Source organism: Mugil cephalus, chromosome 22 (assembly GCF_022458985.1).
Source record: "Mugil cephalus isolate CIBA_MC_2020 chromosome 22, CIBA_Mcephalus_1.1, whole genome shotgun sequence".
In the NCBI taxonomy this organism is placed as follows: domain Eukaryota; kingdom Metazoa; phylum Chordata; class Actinopteri; order Mugiliformes; family Mugilidae; genus Mugil; species Mugil cephalus.
This window is the reverse complement of record NC_061791.1, coordinates 5,998,260-6,019,340: the sequence shown is the minus strand read 5'-3', so window position 1 is coordinate 6,019,340 and position 21,081 is coordinate 5,998,260. Positions and strand designations below refer to the sequence as shown.

Sequence of the window (21,081 nt, the reverse complement as noted above, 5' to 3'; positions counted from 1 at the left end):
CGCAGAGAAGGACTCCTGGTTTGTCTGGGCGATTTCTGGAACCAGTTGGAGAAGGATGATTAAGCACAAAAAACGGTCACATGACATCGGTTGTTGGCCTTTGAGCTCAATGGTTTTGAATGATGAAAGAATTCAGGAAAGTTAATCAGTCCCCTCTCTGACTCCGACTGTCTTTATTTTATTGTGCTTTTTTTTTTTACATTCTGCACACAGCTCCGTGCACTAAAGCGTTACTCATATGGTACGAAGACAAAGCCTGATGACCGATGAAGTTGCCTGATGTGTGAACAGGAAACAGAGTCAGTGTTGTGCTTTTAACTCAAAAAGAAATGATCACTTTAATACCTGAATTTGACCTGCTGAGCCCTGGAGGCGTTACACACACACACACAATGTTTAACCACATTAAACCTAACCCTTCGAACACAACTCACTTCCTAGATAGCTGGTTATCGTCAGCAGTACTGGAGCACCACAGGGTACTGTGCTCTACCCTCTTCCTATTCACCCTGTGCACCTCAGACTTCAACTACAACACAAGAGCTATGTCATATGCAGAAGTTCCCAAACTGGGCTGGGTTTTTGTAGAGTAAAGGTCAGAACTGTCCCTATTTCCTCGGGAGGATAAGGTCATTTAATATCTGCCGGAAACTGCTGGACAAATGGCACCCACCTATTGTTTCCCGTGGCGTCTTCTTTGTGTGTTGAAGGGCTCAGTGGAACGGGCAGAGCCAGTATCTATCTATCTATCTATCTATCTATCTATCTATCTATCTATCTATCTATCTATCTATCTATCTATCTATCTATCTATCTATCTATCTATCTATCTATCTATCTATCTATCTATCTATCTATCTATCTAAAATGAGTCACTTCCATTTTTTTTTAAATCATTATATTGAAAACTGAAAAGCAAGCAACACTTTCACAATTTGGTAATTTTGCACTTGTAATGTTTTCTTGACACAAAAAGAGTAAAGGTTACATTGGTCCATGGCAATAAATGCTGATGAACAGAGTTATATTTGACAATGAATGTGTTGTCGTCGCATATTAAAGGCTCCAGCTCGTTGATCTTCAGATGAATAATGAACAAAATGCTGACTTGTACCACTTGTAGCTAATTTAACTCACGTTTAGCCCTTTTAAACAAGAGTTGTTGGTTTTTTTTTTAAGCATTTTGCTCGTTTTAAACTAATCTGAGCTCACTTCCTGTTTCAGTTGGAAGGGTTTTATTTTTAAACAACTTTTCAGCAGATGTGTTCTGGTGTATATGACAAGAAAACAATAAATAACGGTAAGATAAAATGTGAAAAGGGACAATTTTAATGTATTTTCTTCCCTAGAATAAGCACAGGGTTAGTATATATTCATTTGTCTGTAAAACTCTCTTTAACTAATTGTTCAATTGAGTTAATAATAAATAGGAGTGGGGTTTAAGTTACGGTAACATAATGAAACTGTGTAAAACATATTGCATGTTGTTATTTGTTGGTTTATTTGGGGGTTTGAATAACAATCTTTTTTTATTTTTAAATTGACTGACGAAATTCCCAATGCAAACACTGAGAGAACACACAACAAACACACAAATGAGTCGCCCGGCCAACTGGGTGGCAAAGACTTTAGAGGTAAAAGGCTGCAAGGGGGACGCCAAACAAACCCAAGAGAGGTTCAGGAGAGATGATAGTGTTAGAACCTGTGCTAAGAGTTTTGAAATTTTCAGACCAGAATGTGGCAAGCCGGGGACAGACCCAAAACATATGGAGATGATCAGCTGGAGATTGTCTGCACCTATGAGCTGACATGGGTTAGTTACAGTGTGGGTGTGGATGGTTGACTCCAGCCCCCGTAGCCCTAACTCTAACCCTCCAGAAAACAAGAGGAAGATGAGGATGAGAATGATAAAACTTCCAGTGAGCTTCCAGGGCCCTGGAGGCCTTGGACTCATCACGGCCGCTTGCTCCGCGCCGCCAGAGGGCGACAATGACCCGAGGAGGCAGCGTTACAGCCGCCGAAGAAGCGCGAGATGAAGGGTCGTCATGTGTCAAGCTGAGTCGCTGGAGTCAGCTGACAAATCCGGTTCGCTTGCTATGTTTACTTTCTTTGTTTGGTGCGTTTAACTGCGTTTTTTCCTTTGAATGAATGCAGCGGTATGCGTCGCCCCGGAGAACCATGGTAGTGGTCAACTCGGTGCTCAAGCTGTTGCAGAGGCAGACTTACACCTGCCTGTCCCACCGATACGGACTCTACCTCTGCTTTGGAGGGATCGTCCTCATGATAGTTTCCGCCTTTCAGTTTGGAGAGGTGAGCCTAATCTGTCATCTTAACTCAAAGCCACTAACAAACCGTTTTGCTGTTGAATCAGAGAACAGCTGTTACGCGGCTCTGGCTTTTGTGTGGAAAAATCCTTTCGCCAGACTCCATCCAGAAAATCGCCGATTTAAAGTGATCCGGTTCATCAATACGCACACATGGCTTGTAGCTCTGTAACTGAGAGATCTCAAGAATCTGTGTGCTCTTCGTGCAAATTCTGCTAAATAACTTTCACTTTCGTATCACTTGTTATCTAACCTAAATTGGCAAATATTTTACAATTGATCTATTTCAAATTTAGTGCTTTCCACTTCCACTGTAAATTTGACATTTTGTGGTGGAAGAGTCGTGAGTAATGATTTTGGACATGAGGCAAATAGAGTTGCAGTTCTTGAATACTTCAAAATCAATCAGAAAATTGCAGTCTGCATAGCATGTGTGCAGAAAGCGAGGAGAACGAAAGCTTTTGAATGAGGCTTTGTCTGTAGGCGATATTTGGGATGCAGAAATGTGAGCCCTCCATGGCCTCTTCTTCTCTCCATGCAGGTGGTGGTGGAGTGGAGTCGCGACCAGTATCATGTGCTGTTTGACTCCTACAGAGATAATGTTGGCGGAAAGTCGTTTCAAAGCAGGTCAGTGTTAATGCTCCCGAAGAAGAGAATTTAAATCGTTTAGTTGATTGGGACCTCTATCTTTTAGAGTAAGAAGTGCAAAATCTTCTTCAGAAGTGTTTAAAAAAAAAAAAAAAGTCTGCAAAACTTTTCCCCCAATGCCTGACACACTATCAACCTGAAAGATCTGGACAAGGTGTAACCATGCATGAAGAGGGGAGCTAATTCGGCCACGTTAGACGTCAAACAAGGCCACTGCTTGGAGTGATGTGAGCGTTTTTTCTTCCCAGGCTCTGTCTGCCCATGCCTATTGATGTGGTGTACACGTGGGTGAACGGTACGGACATAGCCCTGCTGAAGGAGCTGAAGACGGTCAAGGAGCAACTGGAGGAGGAACAAAAAGCTCTAAGGTAACACTGAAGTGGGGCCTGATTTTTGGCTGGAATTAATGCAGGGTAACCGGTGCAATAAAATGCAAATTTTCAGGCATATCGTGCAACTGCCTGTAGTATTTGGGTGCGGTTTGGCCTGTGGCCTTCATCAGGATCGTCAAACCAGAAACCAAAACGCTCCCATAAAGTTGTACAGTGCACGAGCAGCCTGAGCTTTTACCTTTTCATATATCATCCATGAACTTTAGAATTAGGTGAAGTTGTTGCAGAAGTCCCTCTTTTTAGAGAGTGAATCCACCTGAATACAGTCAGACGAGAAAGCGAATGATTCTTGGAAGAACATTTCTGTGTTTTATAAATCTCCATCTATCCATCCGCCTCAAAACAATTCTCTTTTATTCTGTCTGTCAGCTTCTATGGGCCTTCCTGCTTTAAATATGTGATTAAAATAATATTTACTCACTTGTTTCCTTGCACATAGGGAACGCCTTGGGAGGAACGCCAGCGAGACAACTGAAGTGCCAAAAGATAGGTGAGTGCACTATATTTCACTTATAATACTTACAATGTTAAAGTCCAGTCTAGACTAGAGCTTGACTGATATGGATTTTTTAGGGTCGATACTGATACCGATTTTCTGAGCCAGTATTTGAAGCCGGAACTGCTTTCTCTCCCTCCAATTACATGATAAAAATGACACAATGATTAGAAACGTTAGTCTCAATTTAACCAAAAACATGTATTGAACTAAATATTTAACCCTCTTTTGCATGCATGCACTCTGCTAGTGGGGGAAGGGCAATGTATGGGCTGCACGGGTCCGCAGAGCAGCTCAGGGCTGTGAAGCCACCCGCGTATCGGCCGATACCGAGTTTAGTCTACACTGTGGCAAATGTGGAAACAGGAAGTTAGTGTGGGCTACACCACCATAAAATATAGTTTAAAGGTCAAAACGGATATCAGTTCGATAGAATAGGAGCTGTCATACAAATGTTATTGTTTTGGATTCTCATATATTCTGTCTAGTGTTGGGGTTGGAAATACAAAAAAAAGGTGAATGATCTTCTGTCATTTTTCTGTAAGACAAATTTGTACAATAACTGATTAAAACTAAAAACAAAAAATGCACGTTTCAAGAAGGGGAAAAGTGAAAAGGTGATTTCATATTGTCTTTCTGGAATAAATACGATCGAAATCGTCACTGAACACCACACTGCAGATGTGACTCACTGACAAACGGCGCCTCTTCTCAGACTCAAACCACAATCGATGCTCGGTGCAAACATCACCACCTCTGCTGCGTGCATGAACTAATATCATTCTTTTAAGTGTAAAACCACAGCACAAAGGAAGGGGAGGTCTTGCGGGTTGATATGTGAGATGTTATTTGTTTTATTCTTTTTTGTTTTGCAGTGTTAAGCCTGAGTGCCTGCTGTCCCACTGCATCATAGCGCCAATGCTGGCCCTGGACCCGGCGCTGCCAGCCAACGTCACGATCAAAGAGCTGCCGACGCTCTCGTCCTCGTTCTCCGCTGCCAAAGAGCTGCTGCTCGTGAACAAACCCTTCCACTCGCCCACGTCCGTCTCTGTGGTCGTCTTCCACTCGCAGGCTGACGGTAAACACACACACACACACACACACACACACACAAAAGCAGCATTTTTGGCAAGACAAAATTTGGCAGGAAGTGGTGCCCCCCAATTGGGTCCACTCAGCGTTATAGGGAGAGAGATAGAATATGAAGAGCTGCTTACAACGAAAACAATGTCGTTTTTAACTGTGATTAATGGGTTTACCAGAAAGTGACCACAAGCGATGGTGGTAGTGGGCGGAGTCTATGCATTATATCCGTTTGTTATTCAGCGATTTTATCACAAACCGAGCGCCTTGACACACACATAATTAACATTTAAAATCTGTGTTTGTGTCATCAGTTTCTTTTGTTTGAATTGATAGTTTGGTTTGTTCGCAGTGGGGTCGTATGAATTAGTGCAAGATTACAGACTCCAAGAAAGCCAGGAGTGAAATGGGTCACAGCAAGCTAAAAAAAAAAAAAAAAATCTATACCAGTTTGAGTGTTTTCCTATATTTAGACCGTTACCACCGCTTTCACCTTGAGGTCAGATAGAAGTTTCCCACGAGGAGCTGAAGCTATTTTATCCTTTCTTATTCTCTCGTAACAGCAACCAGACTCCATTAACAAAAACCTCGATTTTTACCTCGTATGTTTCTGAACTATTGTAGAATCGAATGATTAGTTTGTGTTATTTTACGTCTTCGGTGACCACTAAGAAATACGTTTAATCACGATTAAATATCATTCATTTTTATGTTTATAGCATGAACTGCAAAGTGTTTTAACATATCATGATTAAAACGATTGTACAGATTCATACGATATAAATACTGAAGCTGTGTGATGTATATTTCCGAGCTACAGTGATCTGCTATATCTCAAAAGGTATAAAAGCCACAGCTTAGATATTTGTATGTATGATGTGTGTTCACACGTGGGCAAATTCATGTATCTTACAAACTGAATTACTAGCAATAGTTAGTAATAAAACTGAGAAATGAGAAATTAAGCATTTTACTGTCTACTACTACTACAAAAACGATTATCTGTGCAGTTAAAATGCCAGTCAAAGGGTTAATGTTTGTAGGAACAACATTTAATAGTTATTCTATAGTAAAATATTGTGGTTAATGTTCTGCTTGAATACATTTAACCCTGTGTCAATGAGTCAATCTATTAGTTATTAGTTGATTTAAACATTTTTTTTTTCCTTCTCATAATAAAATATTTTAACATGAACTCAATGAACAAACAAACCATTTTAGCTTTTACCTAATGTAACTATTCAACAAATACAGCAAAGACAGAACTGTTCTTTATTAATTTCTACATTAATTAACAAGCAGCAGTTTGATTTAACTTTAGTTTGTGTCAATTTAATTGGAAATCCACCTCTACTTCTTATCTGCTTGCAATTTACATTTTTATTGCACGCCCTAAACTCATTGTTGATTTGTTTGAATACGGTGACTGTAAATCTGATGAATCTTAGTTTTATAATTTGAATTTCTACATCAATAACAAATAACTACACTTAGAGATTTTAAATGTTGACATTTTAAATGGATATAAAACAGAAATAATAAGAAGGAATCAACAGGAAAACATGGCAAGTATGAAATTTGATTTAATAAATTTCCAGGCCTGGAAATGTATGAAAAATTAAAACTAGTGTATGGAAAAATATTCATGTTTCCAAGACTTTTAAGGTAATTTTTTTTTTTTTTTTTTAATTTTTTTATTGACGTGATACACAAATATTTACTCGAATGCCATAAATTTGATTTTATTCTGTTTTTACTGTGAAGCCTGGAAATAAGGGTCTGGAGAAAGTATAGTATTATCAAATGAGGACTGAAAGAAACAAAATCTAGACATAAAAACGAAGGAATGTTGAGGAGGAATCAGAAATAAGGTGTAGAGTGCACAATAAGTGATAAATTCTAGACTTAGATGTTGTAGTTGTGATCATTGCTTTTTATATACGAGTCAGAAATTTAAATATCTGTATACGTGATCTTTTCATTGCTCTTTCCAGCCGATAAAGCCTACACAGATGTGTCGAAAGAAGAGCAGAAATTCTCTGTGTCCAGATGTTACCTGGTGAGTTTTTCTCAGCGCGTTCGCCTCATTTATCATCCCACAAAGAAGGCGATAAAAAAGCGTTGATTTAATCGTCCCTCCTTGTCGCGTGTCGTGCAGACGACAGATAAAGAGGCTCCGGGCCTGATCCGCATGCAGTCTCTGGCTTATCTGAGCGGGTTCCCGGCTTCCTACAAGGAGACGGAGCAGCTTCGGGTCAAACTGCCGTCCATCATCACCGGCAAGATCAAACAGGTAAAACAGACACTTTATGGCTTCGTCCATTGAGTTTTCTTACGCCTCATTTTGATATAGTAGTGATGCAGTTCCTGTTTGTGAGATGATCCTCATGCATTGTTATTTTTTTCCCTTTTTAGTATTAGATGTTATTGACAATTTTAAACATGTATTTGTTCCTAAAACCTTCAGAAAAATCATCTTGTACTGATTTTTAATTTGGTTTCCTAACAGCAGGTGGCAGAATTGCACACGTTATCAACTCCCAACTTTGAATTATTTTTATTTCTTTGAGCATAATGTGCATTATTATTATTATTTCCTCTATGGAAATTTTAAGCTTTCAAGTAACTTTGCCACCTTGTGTACCTTTTGCCATTTGAACATCCTGCGAACTGCAGCTCAGTTCACTTAAGATGCTGTAAAAGTCTGTTTTACATCATAACGTCGCATTCTTCCTTGAACAGGAGGCGCCGCCGTCCTGCTAAAAACAACCTTTTTCTGTTTATGTTGTGATGTGGATAAAGAGCCTATGTTTAGCCCGCCGCGTCTAATCATTTTCTCTAATCAGGAACTCCGCTTTATATTTTGAGAGGGAGGAATGCCGCTAACTGGCGATCAAAGAAAACCAAACAGCCCGGTGCCGAGAGGCAGGAGGACGGACGCCTGTTTGTCCTGCCTCCTGGGAATACGCTCGCGATTGCTGATGGGAATTAATGGGAGACGATGTAGGCGACATGTTTTGTAGCTGCCTTTGTGTATAATGGGGAACTTTCGTGGTAAATTAAAGAAAGCCTGGAAAGATTCATCTGTGGTGTGTTCAAGTGCAACGTTTTGGTCCAGACATCTTAATAAGAGAATTTAATTATAATAAATGTAGAAGTGAAATGAAGAAGTCCACTTTAAAGCCTGATAATCCTTTTAGAAATTGACTGAGGGGTTTGTTACGCATAAAGAAACCTAATTTGATTAGTTATTAATAATAAATATACACAATGGATTTAAATACGCTGCTTTCTTCATAATATCAGATCAGATTTTTAAGATATTTTAACCAAAACTCATCCTAATGGATATATTCTTACAAAAATACAAACAATGCACTAATATTACTTAATATAATAACAGCTGCAAACTGAGCCCGTGGGTCCGTGCAAACCTCAGGGGAGACGGCGGCACTTTGCGTACCATGATATGTAGGATAGCAGCATTTAACCTACATATCGTGTTCAGAACCCCGTCGTCCGTCATCGCGCATCCCCAGATTTGTTTGATAACAACCGGCCGTAACTGTATCTGGCGGCGCGGGGGTTAACAGGAGAGCAACTGTTTGCGGTGGCATGGCGCCAGCTGAAAGGTCACCAGGATTTTACTGACCTTCTGTGCACCTCTAAACCCGCCCGCACTCGGGCTTCTATACGTGGCTTTACCTGTTTAGAATATGTTAATTTATTATTGTGTGTGTGTGTGTGGGGGTGATGATGCCGGGAGATGGAAAGATGGAAAGTGTGTCGCGTTTAGGACTTCCAGGTACACAATCCACAGCAGACAATGCACAGTTAGGATTTCACGGTGTTTCCTGGTGTCACTCAGCCGCTTCCGTGAAAGAGGGATGAGTGTGCATAGTGTGGCGGGAGAGGTTCAGCCAGTATTTATAGCTGGTATTAGATCGAGTGATATGGTGATGAAAGCCGCGCTGCAGCCCCGATCATCGGCCCGTGCTGCTCGTCTGTCGAGATCCGTGCCACACCCATCCCAGTGTTTGCGCACAAGCCCGTTGATATATTAGGTGTTTGCTTTGGACTTTATCTTAATCTGTTATAGAATAGTGTCCAAGCTGCAGCACAAAGCACTGTTCAAACATTTTTTTTCTTTTTTAGCAGCAGTGTCTAAATATATTATCGAGATGCTGATTTTGTAAATTATTATTTTACACATGCAAATATTAGAGCATCGACCTGCTGCACCGGCCTCTGTTTAGATAATGAAATGAGCCGTGAAGCCTATTTGCATTTAGGGTTTTGCCACCATCAGTAGTGGATGATTGCCATTGAGGTTCTGGCTCAGGGAATGAGGAACAAAACACCTTTTAGAGAAACATACAGCGCACAACACTAAACCAACTGGAACGCTTCAGGTTTTCCTGAAGCCTCACATTTAACACCATGAAAAATAATCAATGGTCTCACCCAGATCAAATGTCATTAGGTGTAGAGACGTGTCAGTAAATTTTCATTTTTTTTTTTCACTTTCCAGACATTTGTCAGCTCCCTGAAAGCACTGAATTGAGAAACGGTGCACGTCGTTGCTCGTGATTTTAAGAGGAAGGATGTGTTGTTCCTACTTTCAGAGGTCAAAAAGTCTTGTGAGTCTCTGGGAAGGAGCTAAGCTAAAAAAAATTAAATAAAAATTCCGTCACTGCATTCAGATAAAATGAAAGTGTGAACACAAATTATCTGATACAAGAAATTGTTGTGTCTCAGAGGTTAAGGATCTTTAAATGGGCTGTTTTTTTTTTGTTTTGTTTTGTTTTTTAAATCCTCACATTGGAGTAGGTTGTTGATAAATGACTTGAGATATGAACTGCTATAAATAAAGCGACAGTGAGAAGATAATGGGAAATAATAATAGAGTTTTTTTTTTTTTTAGATTGCAGTCATTCATCTGAATGCAGAGTTTAATTTTTATCTGTCGCATTTAGAAACTTAACTTCGACACTTCCCAGGTTCTCCCTGACCACAGAGTGTCACTTCAGAGAACACTGGTTACTTTGGTAACCTTGTGGTTTCTCTGTCATTCTCGTAGTTGCTGTTGCCCGCTACATCCCTGTTGCTGCAGTTCTTCCTGGTTGACGTCAAACGTATTGCTACCAGTGTACCAGAGAAGAAATGTCCTCACACGCAACAATATTTAAAGCTGTGTATCTGCAACATACAGTCTCTAGTCCTGCCACAGATTAGCTTAATCACCATTGTGTGCACTCATTCATTTACTTGTAAAGTCCCACTATTTAGCTCTAAGTAAACAGCTGAATTTTTATTAATTTATTTCTAAATTTGTTGACTTATCTGCGTATCTGGGCCTGGGACCACCGCCACACCACAACTCTGCGTTTTATGCACATGCTAGAACATTATCAGGACCATAAAGAGGTCCGTAATAAAGATGGCAACGTGATCCGAGGCCTGCTGGGTTTCTAAGTCTCAGCTAATCCTCCTCACCTAAAACCGGGAGCAGAGAAAAAAAGGACGAGTCGAGGCAGAACGACGGGGAGGGGAGAAGAAGTATTCAAAGCCTTTAAGTAAAAATTAAGCTCTGATTTTATACGGCCTTGCAAGTAGATGTTCTGGTAAAATCTGGAAATTTTCATTAAAGTAGTTCAGCTTAATTTAAGCCGCAGTTACTGTTTCAGTTACTATGGCCCTCCACTAAATGTAGTAGGGTGTTTGTTTTTGTTGGGGGAGTCTTAAGTGTTTGAGAGAGGTCGAGGCCGAGGATATCTCTCTCACACACATCGTAAACACACACTGAATCCTACGATGCCTCACATAACTCCTCTGAGATCCTCCTCCAATGTGACCCCGATGGAGGAGATGATATCACAGAATTTCCTGACCTCTCCCCTCCTTATAAACACAAGTTCCCATTAAACACTGTCTCTCTCTCTCTCTGGTCAGATCAGAGGTCTCCCAGCCAGGTTTATCCAGAAAATCCCATCTTTATCACTTTTCATTCGTCATTCACGAGTCCAACGCTGTGTCTAAACCACACATGTCTGGTCACATGCCTCAAAATCTGAGCAACTTCTTTTTAGGATTTCCCTCAGTGCATATGAGGAGTTCTGCTTTTTTGACCAGAAGATAGACTCTTTCATTTCAGGTAAAAAGAAAGAATACTTGTGTATAGTCCTGCAAGAAATCAAAGCTGTTTTATTTTAGATAAATTCAACTCCGCACCACATTATCTGTTCCCAACAGAGCAACGCAAACCAACTTTCCCCCTCAACTTTTGATGAGGTTCTGACTGGTTTCCAGGATATTAAAGTGTAGTTCTTTAGAGGAGGAAGGCCTCTAGCTGAAAACTGGGGGGTCCTTAGTCATACTAGTATTTACATTAGCCTGTTGGCACAAAAGAATGATTTTGATTTGATCAGTGAAGAGTTAGGGTCAGGCTAAAAAGCTAGAGTCTAATCAGCTTTATTGGGCTTAGAGAGACATTGATTATCTGCACAAAACTGAACTGCAATACTTACAACACCTATCAACATATCTTAATCTGAATCACATGGGTCAGCCTCATGGTGGTGCTAGTTGACAAGTCAGGCAATCATGCAGGAGCTACAAAACCTCATGACAACCCAATACACCGTTGTCGATCAGTAGCCTTTCTAATAAAAACATAAATTGCCACATAGAGTCCAACAAAAAAAAAAAGGTATTGGACTGCATCATGGGAGTTGTAGTCTGCCTCTGCTTCAGTTGTCCATAAATTGTCTGTTTGTATGTTTATTCATCCCTCAGTTTGAGCTGTACTCGGAGGCCAGCATCGCCCTCCTCCACCTGAACACGCCGCAGGATTTCACTGATCTGACCCAGCAGGCGAAGAAGAACCTGACGCTGGATGGGAAAGAGTTAACCATCAGCCCTGGCTACTTGTTTTGGGACCTTACGGCCATCTCACAGGTACACTCCTCTCCTACTGTCTTCTCCTGCTCACAACCTATTAAATATTAGCATTTAATGTTAGAATAAACACATTTTGTTGACTTTAGATACATTGAAATCTGACGGTAGGCTCCTCCTCTGAGATTTACTTTATGTTGTGGCCTCTAGTCCAAACAGGATGAGGACGTATCAGCCAGTCGGTTCGAGGACAATGAGGAGCTCCGCTATTCCCTGCGCTCTGTGGAGAGACACGCCCCGTGGGTGCGCCACATCTTCATCGTCACTAACGGTCAGATTCCCTCCTGGCTCAACCTGGATAACCCTAGAGTTTCAGTCATCACACACCAGGTAATATTTAAGCATCAACTCCTTTTGCCGTAGCCTGATTTCCAATGTTTATGAGCTACATTTACGTATCACAGAAACCTTGGAGGGTAAATGGTAAATATTACATGTGCGTATTTCTTATTTGACTTCCAGGATATCTTTTTGAACGACAGCCACCTTCCCACGTTTAGCTCCCCTGCTATAGAGACCCACATCCATCGGATCCCAGGACTCTCCCAGAAATTCATTTACCTCAACGATGACGTGATGTTCGGCAAAGATGTGTGGCCGGACGACTTTTACAGCCACTCGAAAGGGCAGAAGGTGAGAACATGACATGAAAGGGGCTGTTGTTTGAAACCTGCTCTACAGCTCGATGGCTGGATGGTTGAACTACACAATCTTTTATCACATTCCTGCAGGTCTATCTCACCTGGCCTGTTCCCAACTGTGCAGAGGGCTGCCCAGGATCCTGGATTAAAGATGGATACTGTGACAAGGCTTGTAACAACTCTGCTTGTGACTGGGATGGAGGAGACTGTCTAGGTAAAGATATACACACTGTTGTCTTCCCTATTTAAATCTGCTTGTTTTGGAGGGAGGTGCGTCTGACTTAACTTTTCTGTTCCAGGTGCAGCGGGGAACAGTCGGTTCGCTCCTGGGATTGGTGGAGGTGGGCCGGGTGGAGCTGGTGGACCGGTGTGGCAGTTTGGTGGTATGGGAGGTCTTGGAGGAACATCCTACTGCAATCAAGGCTGCGCCAACTCCTGGCTGGCGGACAAGTTCTGTGACCAGGCCTGCAATGTACTTTCCTGTGGCTTTGATGTTGGCGATTGTGGCCAAGGTGAGTTAAGCTAACCTACCATCAAGCACAGATCTGGTGATATATTCCCAACAATTTCCAATCTCTGTTGCAGAACACTTTGGCGAGCTGCACCACGTGACCCTGCTTCGAGACCAGAGCCTCTACACCCTCCCTGTGGGCGAGATCAGGCCGTATTTCAGCTTCGACGGGCTGGCTCGCCGAGTCTCTGAGGCCCACGTTGCTGACAACCCGGTGGTTCGTCACACCTCCGTCGCCAACAAGTGGAAGACCATTCACCTGCTGCTGCACCCCGGCCAGAACGCCACCCAGATCCAGTACAACCTCACTTTCCAGAGAGAAGACAACTCAGAGTTCACAATGAGCTTCAGCGTAGCTGTTGACACTCGTGAGCTTCCTCCTATGAATGCGTCCCAGACTGTGAGCAAAGACTCGGCAAAAGATCCCCAGCTGACCCCGACCCCTGAGCCAGTATTCCCTTTCTCAGATGTTCCCGAGGACAAACGCGGGCCCAAGATCCAGCCGATTCAGTCTGAGGTTCCTGAGGTCATCATACAGGTTCCTTCATTAAATGTCTCGCTTTTACCAGATACTGTACGCAGTGAGCTTCAAAAGCTGGAAGAAAAGCTGCTGATCGGTGACATTACCATGAAGGGTTATAACTTCACAAAGGCTGAACTTCTAAAACCTTACAAGGCGATGGCTGAGAAACAGCAGCAAGTCAATGTACAGGCAGGAAGTGATGGTGTAGGTGGAGTCCAGGGGAAGGCCTTGAAAGACCTGAAGGAAAAACAGGTGGAAGAAAAACCACCCATCAAAGAAGATGTCATTGATAAAAATCCAATCTCAAAAGAAGACCTATCAAAGAAAGGCACAGCTGAGCAACACAAACCTGTAACTCCTCTCATCCCCGTCGCATTGATGACAAAAGCAAAGAAACTCACAAAACATATCCTCCCATTGAGAGGCCCCTGACTTCAAAGCTTCTAAGCAGCATTTCCCACAAGAAAGAGAGTCGTGCTGAGCCAGACCAAGCTCCTCTGCTGGGGAGGAGGCTCCAACACTTCACCTCAGCAGATCGAGGCTTCCTACCCTGGGAGAGGAGGAAATATTTCCAAAGCTTGCTTGAAGTAAGTTGAAACTTTTATTTTTACCTCCAGTCAAGCATTTAGATTTCCTTAAATATAATTTTCTTTTCTTCACAGGAAGAGGAACGTCTTCAGAAGGAGCTGTCGTATGAGGCCGATGGTACTGCTACAGGACGGAAGCTGCATGACACGTTTGCTGACTCGCTGCGCTACGTCAACAAGCTGCTCAACAGCCAGTTTGGCTTCACATCACGCAAAGTCCCTGCGCATATGCCGCACATGATTGACCGTCTCATCATGCAGGAGCTGCAGGACATGTAGGAGACATTGTGTGTTGTCTTTGTGTAGACGTTTGAACTTTTATTTTTAAAGATGCAACTTTTTAAACTGTTCTGCGCTCTCGTCTTCAGATTCCCACAAGAGTTTGACAAAACTTCAGCCCATCGCGTTCGTCACCCTGAGGACATGCAGTTTGCCTTTTCGTACTTTTACTTCCTAATGAGCGCGCAGCAGCAACTCAACGTCTCAGATGTGTTTGACGAGATCGACACCGACCACTCGGGTGTTCTGTCCGATCGTGAGATTCGAACTCTCGCCACAAGGATCCACGAGTTGCCCCTCAGCCTCCAGGTCAGTCCTGATATATCTCCCTGAAAAGTAATATGTCTTTGAATATCTATGGTTTTGAAGTATTTTTGCTTTTATTGTCTGTGGGATTTCTAGGACCTGACGGGTCTGGAGCAGATGTTGATTAACTGCTCCAAGACGCTCCCAACTAACCTGACCCAGCTCCACCTAGTGAACCCCACTCAGGAAGCTTACTACGACCCCAGCATGGTGAGCTGTGCTTCAAATAAAAGGCCTGAAAAACCCCAGATTGATATATTAATGTTTTGTTTAATCTTTTTTTTTTTTAATTCACAGCCTCCTGTCACAAAAGGCCTCATCCTCCACTGTAAGCCTATCACAGAACGGATTCAAAAAGCCTTCAAAGACCAGAATAAATACAAGTGAGATGTCAAGTTCTAATTTATTTACCGGTTTCTCATTTATGTTGAATTTGGTCCTCATTACTAAGCTAATATGGCTTTTTGTTGGACAGGTTTGAGATCATGGGAGAGGACGAGATCGCCTTCAAGATGGTGCGGACCAACGTGTCCCATGTAGTCGGCCAGTTGGATGACATTAGGAAGAATCCCAGGTGAGGAGGAATTTATATAATCCTACAGACCCCTTCATGACCTACGTCACAGTGACGTCACAGCGTTAGCTGGAGGCAAAACAGAGGGAAGCTTGAGGCGAACACTGGCTCTTTCAACCATGAAAATGTCGTTTTGCTGTATTTTTGGGAGCCAAAACCTGAAAATCAAAAACACTAACTTGGCTCTAACGGGCACACTTAATATCAGATTAGATTAATATGCAATGCATCATCAATTTCAGCCTGGAGGTTGGAGGGGTTAAACTAAATCGTGACTGAAATAACATTAAGTTAATCATTGTTTGGGGGATTCTTGTTACAGTTAGGCTAATGCTAACTGCTAGGCTAGCTAACACAACATTAGTTGTGTGTTTCAGGGGTGTCCAAGTAGAAGTTGCATTTACTACGTTACCCTCCACAGTGTTTCCACTTGTAATTTCTTTGTTGGAGAAGCTTCACTTGATAAAGATAGACCGCACTTTGACTCCTTTGGTTAAATCGTCCATCCAGTGAGAGTTTAGGGATCGGTGAATATACAGTCAGAGTCAACTTTTTAAAATAACACTCACGATCTCAGAGAGTGAGGGTATTAGTATATTCTCTAAAATATACGTTTTCCTCGCCCATTCCAGCCAAACCAGTCTGTCGAAATATGCTAACAGGCGTTTACAGGCTTGTGTATTTGAGATGTTTGGCCTCCAGCTAAGCCACGCCCCTCAAAAAATGTCACATTGTTTACAAACTGCGAAGGGGTCTATATACTGGCACCTTTCTCTCATTCCCCTTTATGTTTTTATATCTGTACTAATGTCTTTACTTTCACCAAAAAGGAAGTTCATCTGTCTCAATGACAACATCGACCACAGCCACAAGGACGCCGCCACAGTCAAAGCTGTGCTGAGAGATTTCTATGAGTCCATGTTTCCGCTGCCATCCCAGTTCGAACTGCCCAGAGAGTACCGGAACAGGTTCCTGCACATGGAAGAGCTCCAGGAATGGTAACGTTGCGAAGATCACTGAATGCAACATAGCTCGGTTGCTGCTGGTGCTGCAACCACCCATGTTTTGGTTCTAATTGAAGTATTCATTGGATGCATTGCTGTAAAATTTGGTGATGAAACCTGGAAAACTCTTGGTAATTTGCCTGTTGATCATGCATGAGTATAAGTTTTCACTTATACTGTTTTTGTACAGAGGTTCATGATGTATCTTTAAGACTTTATCATCTATCTTTCAGACTTTTCTTTTTGAATTTGGCAGGTTTAAGCCAGATATGTCATCAATTTTTGGTTGGACTGTGTTTTAATTACTGACAAAATTCATCCGGACCAAAGGTTGAATTGCTATAACTTTGAGGATCCTCTGTTTTTTCTAGTGTCGCCATCAGATGACAATTGTCGCCTGACTTTTATGACCATATATCTGCAAAAATAGTACACCTTACATGGTGGCATATTTGTTTATTCAGTTAACAAACAAAAAATCTGAAGAGGTTAAGTGTAGAGTGATCATTAATCATTTATTAATACAGACCGAAGCCTTTAATGGTTTTCACTCAGCACGTGCCATTAATTCATTTTTTTTCCTCCAGTCAGGCTAAGTTAAGGAATTATATCTGTCACCACGTAGGACTGAGTGTTGCCAGGTCTGAGTTGCAGGAAGCCCTAGAGATATTTGGAGGGTTTCTGTAAGGGTTCCTGCTGCTGTATTCAGGGGGCTTTCATGTGTGAATTCCAGTCCCTGCATGGAGACTTTAAAATTAGACCATTAGGCCACTAAAGATCAGACAATAGCTGTAAGATGATTTCATGGTTTCGACTTCCGACAAACTGAAACGTGTTGTTTCTCAGGCGCGTGTATCGGGACAAGCTGAAGTTCTGGACTCACTGTGTCCTCGTGACGCTCGTCATCTTCACCATCCTGTCCTTCTTCGCAGAACAGGTCAGTGTCCATATCGGGCCACACACACTATTTCCATGATTCACACTTGAGCTATGATTCAGACCTTGGCTGCAGAAATTCCACTCGGCGGTACGTCCGTCTCATGTGTCGAGCTAGTTGGGCCATTTGAGCCAGGACCTGACTTTACAGAAATGATAGACTCCCCGCCAGTCATCCATGCGAGGTGAAACTTGACTGTCTTTGTTGACTTGGATCAGACCTTCTTTGTCAAAGTCCTCCAGTTGGGTGCTGAAAATGGATTAGAACAAATGCCCAGAGTTGTTTCAACAAATATTTGACATTGAACTGTTGTGAGACACTTCCCTAATGCAAAGGTCTCCAGTTTCTTCTCAGTGAAGCAAAATAAAGGTTAATAGTTGCAGTGACCTTTGGAGAATTTGTCCCATAGCCGCCAGTGGGACCAGTTCTCCCAGTTTGGAATGTACCAGACTCCAGTGTCTCTGTCACTTTACACAGACAGACTTTTAAAGTCTTACTGGCAACAGATGAGCCTAACTGTCCAAGTTACTAAGTGTAGAGTGTAGATTAGAGAGATCAAATGTGTCCCCGCTCCTCAGACCGATGAGATTTTGCTTGGCTGCTCCGTGCCTAAGAATATCTTTGCTTTCTTGGGTTACAAACATCTGTGTCCAACTCTTGATCAGTGAAAGAAACATATCAACTTGGTGTCCGGCCTCGAGTTACATGAGAACATCATAACACGAAATACCGAAAAACTGTAGTTCATGGCCACTTGAGGCCGCCTCTAAAAGTCAGCTGTATATTAGAGAGAGTCTGGCCAACTCAAATCATGGCCACCATGTTTGCTACATCGGAGGGAAGATTCTACAGTGTAACCCTATGGGGACCATAACCTATAAATGTTATTGCCAACATCTGTCAATATGTAAAAGGCCCTCATCATTATAACATAAGCACACTAGCCATAATAACTTAGTAGTAACCGAGGCGAAGTTGTGTCAATTAAATTTGGCTATCTACATGGACATAAGCATTTAGTCTAGATACCTAGCTAGCATAAGGCTAGCATAAGGCTTGGTTAATTTCAAACTTCATTCATTTGTAAAGTGGTGTTGGGCGTTTTTAAGATCAAGGTCCACATTAATGATGGTATGACTTTATTTTTCCTTTATAAAATTTTAACGTCAAAGACGTTAAAATTTACCTCACATAATATTGAGAAATCAGTTGACATCCAGTTCTTTCATTTAATCTCCAGCTCCCATAACTTTCTCTGTTTGTGTTTGTTTTGTTTTCCTGATCTTGTGGTGGAACCATAGGCTGAGCACTGTGGTATATTTTAACTTTTAATCCAATTTTATTCTGTTGTTGCCGCTTCTCCATGAGTGAATATTGGTTAGATGTATCAAACCAAGTGACCAACTCAGAACCAATCAGCATAGCAGGAAAACTGTCCATTCCCTAGTTGGCCAGACTCTCTTTGATATACGGCTCTGGTGAGTCAATGCCTGTAGAGCTCAGTGTTAAAATACGCAGCCTTCGGTCTATGTAGCTATTTGTGACAACTTTACGGGGGTAAATTCACCCATTTAAATTACATCAAAACTTCAAGTTGGAGTCGGCTCCGCTCACACTCCGCTGCTTTGCCCATTTTAGAATTAGCTTGGAGTTAAAAGTTTTGGAAGTTTCAAGATGGCGACCACCAATGCCACCATGCTGAGCTTCAGAACTCCTTTAACTAGCCCTATCACTGATGGTTCGTCCATGTTTCTACACAGTAAAAGGGGAACATTGATAAACTTAAATGCATCTGTAACTGTTTAAATGAATTTAGCATAAAGACAAGAAAAAAAGGGTAAATGGTAAGCCTGGCTATGTCCTTAATCCGTACATGATCGGGAATATATACATTTCTAGCTGTCAGGAAAACAGCTGACTCCAAGTTAACCACTGTGGAGAAGTGGTGTCTCAGTAGGTGGATATGCTCCTTTTTGTACTTGTCTGAGCTGTAATGGTTATTGAACAAAGGAAGAGATTATCCTTGAAGCTTAAGTTTTACTGGAAAACCAATGTTGCTATGGGTGGTGCTGCCTTAAAGGCTTAAGTCAGGAAAAGACTCTTTTTCTCTTTGTGTGGCTTAATCATAGATCACCTGACAAACTGCTATGTTTCCCTGTAGGTGCAGACACATGTATACACTGCACACTAGTATATACACTAAATACTAAAGGGCTTATGTATTCATTTCTGTTTCTTCTAACATGTGCACACTTTATTTAAGACGTCTCCTCTCCACTTGCAGCTCATTCTGCTCAAACGGAAGCTGTTCCCCAGACGGAGGATGAACAGGGACAACAACTCAGAGCGGGTCTGAATTAAGGAAGACTTCCCTCTCTTCTCCTTTCCAATCGTCAGCCTCCACCCCTCCTGTCCGGCGGGGACCGGTCGGAGGACCTTGTGGAAGCAGGAATGTGAAATCCTCGTTGCGGCATCAAGCACGGGTGGAGGACAGGCTCGTGTCGGATGACGAAGAAACATTTTTAACGAAGATGATGGATGGGGCTGGCCGACCAAGGGAATAACAGCCAGTTTAAAGAAGCCCGTAAGCCTTCTTTTCCTCCACCGGAGGCATCCGAGTCTTTTTATACAACACAAACATAACACTCCGTCCAAACTCTCCCACTCATCCCTCCATGTGCTGATGTGCTGTTAAAGCGAGAAACACTTGATAGCTGCAGATTACAACCCTGTGTGCATGTTTTACCACAGATTATTTGTAAATTTATCACCTGACAATGACCTACACCTTCATATTTGCTGGTATTCTCATCTTAAAATGTTAGTATTTGCTGCTTTTCTCCGGTTCTGTGAATATCTTTGGGTTTGGACATTTGAAGACGACTGCTGCTGGGAAATCGTGACGGTCATTTATTTTGCAAATTAGCGGCGAAACAGCACAATCAACAGATGCGGTTATTACTTCTAACTCTAACTCTAACTGACTGTGTTTGTTTTTTATCGTTTCACTATCGTTTCACATTTAAGTGTTTCACCTCTAAGAACTTGAAGTGCCTTCGTTGTTTATTCCTGCTCCAATGAACATATCTGTTTTTTAAAATGTCTTCTTCTAAAATGTCAGCCTCCCTTCACGCTCTATTCCGGTGGTTTACTATGAGGATGAATGGGTTATGGGATAATATGATTATCATCATGGTACAAATTGATGGTTGGAGCTACTTGTGATGCTGCAGCTTTCACAGCCGCCCGTATGTGTGTCCCCGTGGGACTCAACAGGCTCGCTGCTGTCTGAAATTCAGACCTCCTCAGCATGTTCTGTAACTTATTCTGATTGTATTATTGTGACAGTGGACCCAGTGACTTACGCATTTGAATGCCAAAATGTAAAAATGCTCGTCATCTGTTCAAGAAATCTCCTCTGAATGTCAGTTTTACTATTTTCATTATTATAAAGAGTGAGTGTTAGAAGCTGTCTGCATTTTGCTGCTGAGCTCTGAGTCATATAAAGTGTGATGGGGTGGGTGGCGAGACAAGCGTGTTTGTTAATGGGATTTCCTTGGATTGCATCAGTTTCAGTGTTTCCTGGCTGAAATAAATGTGATTCGTTTCAGTCATCTTGTTTTATTTATTTATTTTTTTTGTCCTTACCGCAGCTGTCATTCTTCCTTTAACATTTACAGTTATGAGTCTCCGACTGAGGTTGTGCATCTCCTATGAGGAAGAGAAACACGCTGACGCTTGATATCGACGATTGTTCGGAAGCGAGCTGCAATTCTTTGCTTCTACTTGCTAAAAATGAGCAATAAGCGGAGGGGATGC

The 21,081-nt window shown here is 42.0% G+C and overlaps 1 protein-coding gene across 1 annotated transcript; it reads left to right on the top strand.

Moving 5' to 3' along the window:
• The first annotated feature begins 1,534 nt into the window (after nt 1-1,534).
• gnptab (N-acetylglucosamine-1-phosphate transferase subunits alpha and beta) lies at nt 1,535-20,876 on the top strand. Its single transcript, XM_047575220.1, is given in 22 exon segments — nt 1,535-2,310; nt 2,866-2,951; nt 3,221-3,340; nt 3,804-3,854; nt 4,736-4,938; nt 6,938-7,002; nt 7,102-7,236; nt 11,739-11,900; nt 12,051-12,230; nt 12,363-12,533; nt 12,632-12,755; nt 12,841-13,053; nt 13,127-13,945; nt 13,948-14,162; nt 14,238-14,437; nt 14,531-14,750; nt 14,844-14,957; nt 15,045-15,130; nt 15,223-15,321; nt 16,152-16,319; nt 17,172-17,262; nt 19,547-20,876. Coding segments are annotated over 22 exon segments (3,756 nt in total). The 5' UTR covers nt 1,535-2,148; the 3' UTR covers nt 19,619-20,876.
• Nucleotides 20,877-21,081: the final 205 nt, after the last annotated feature.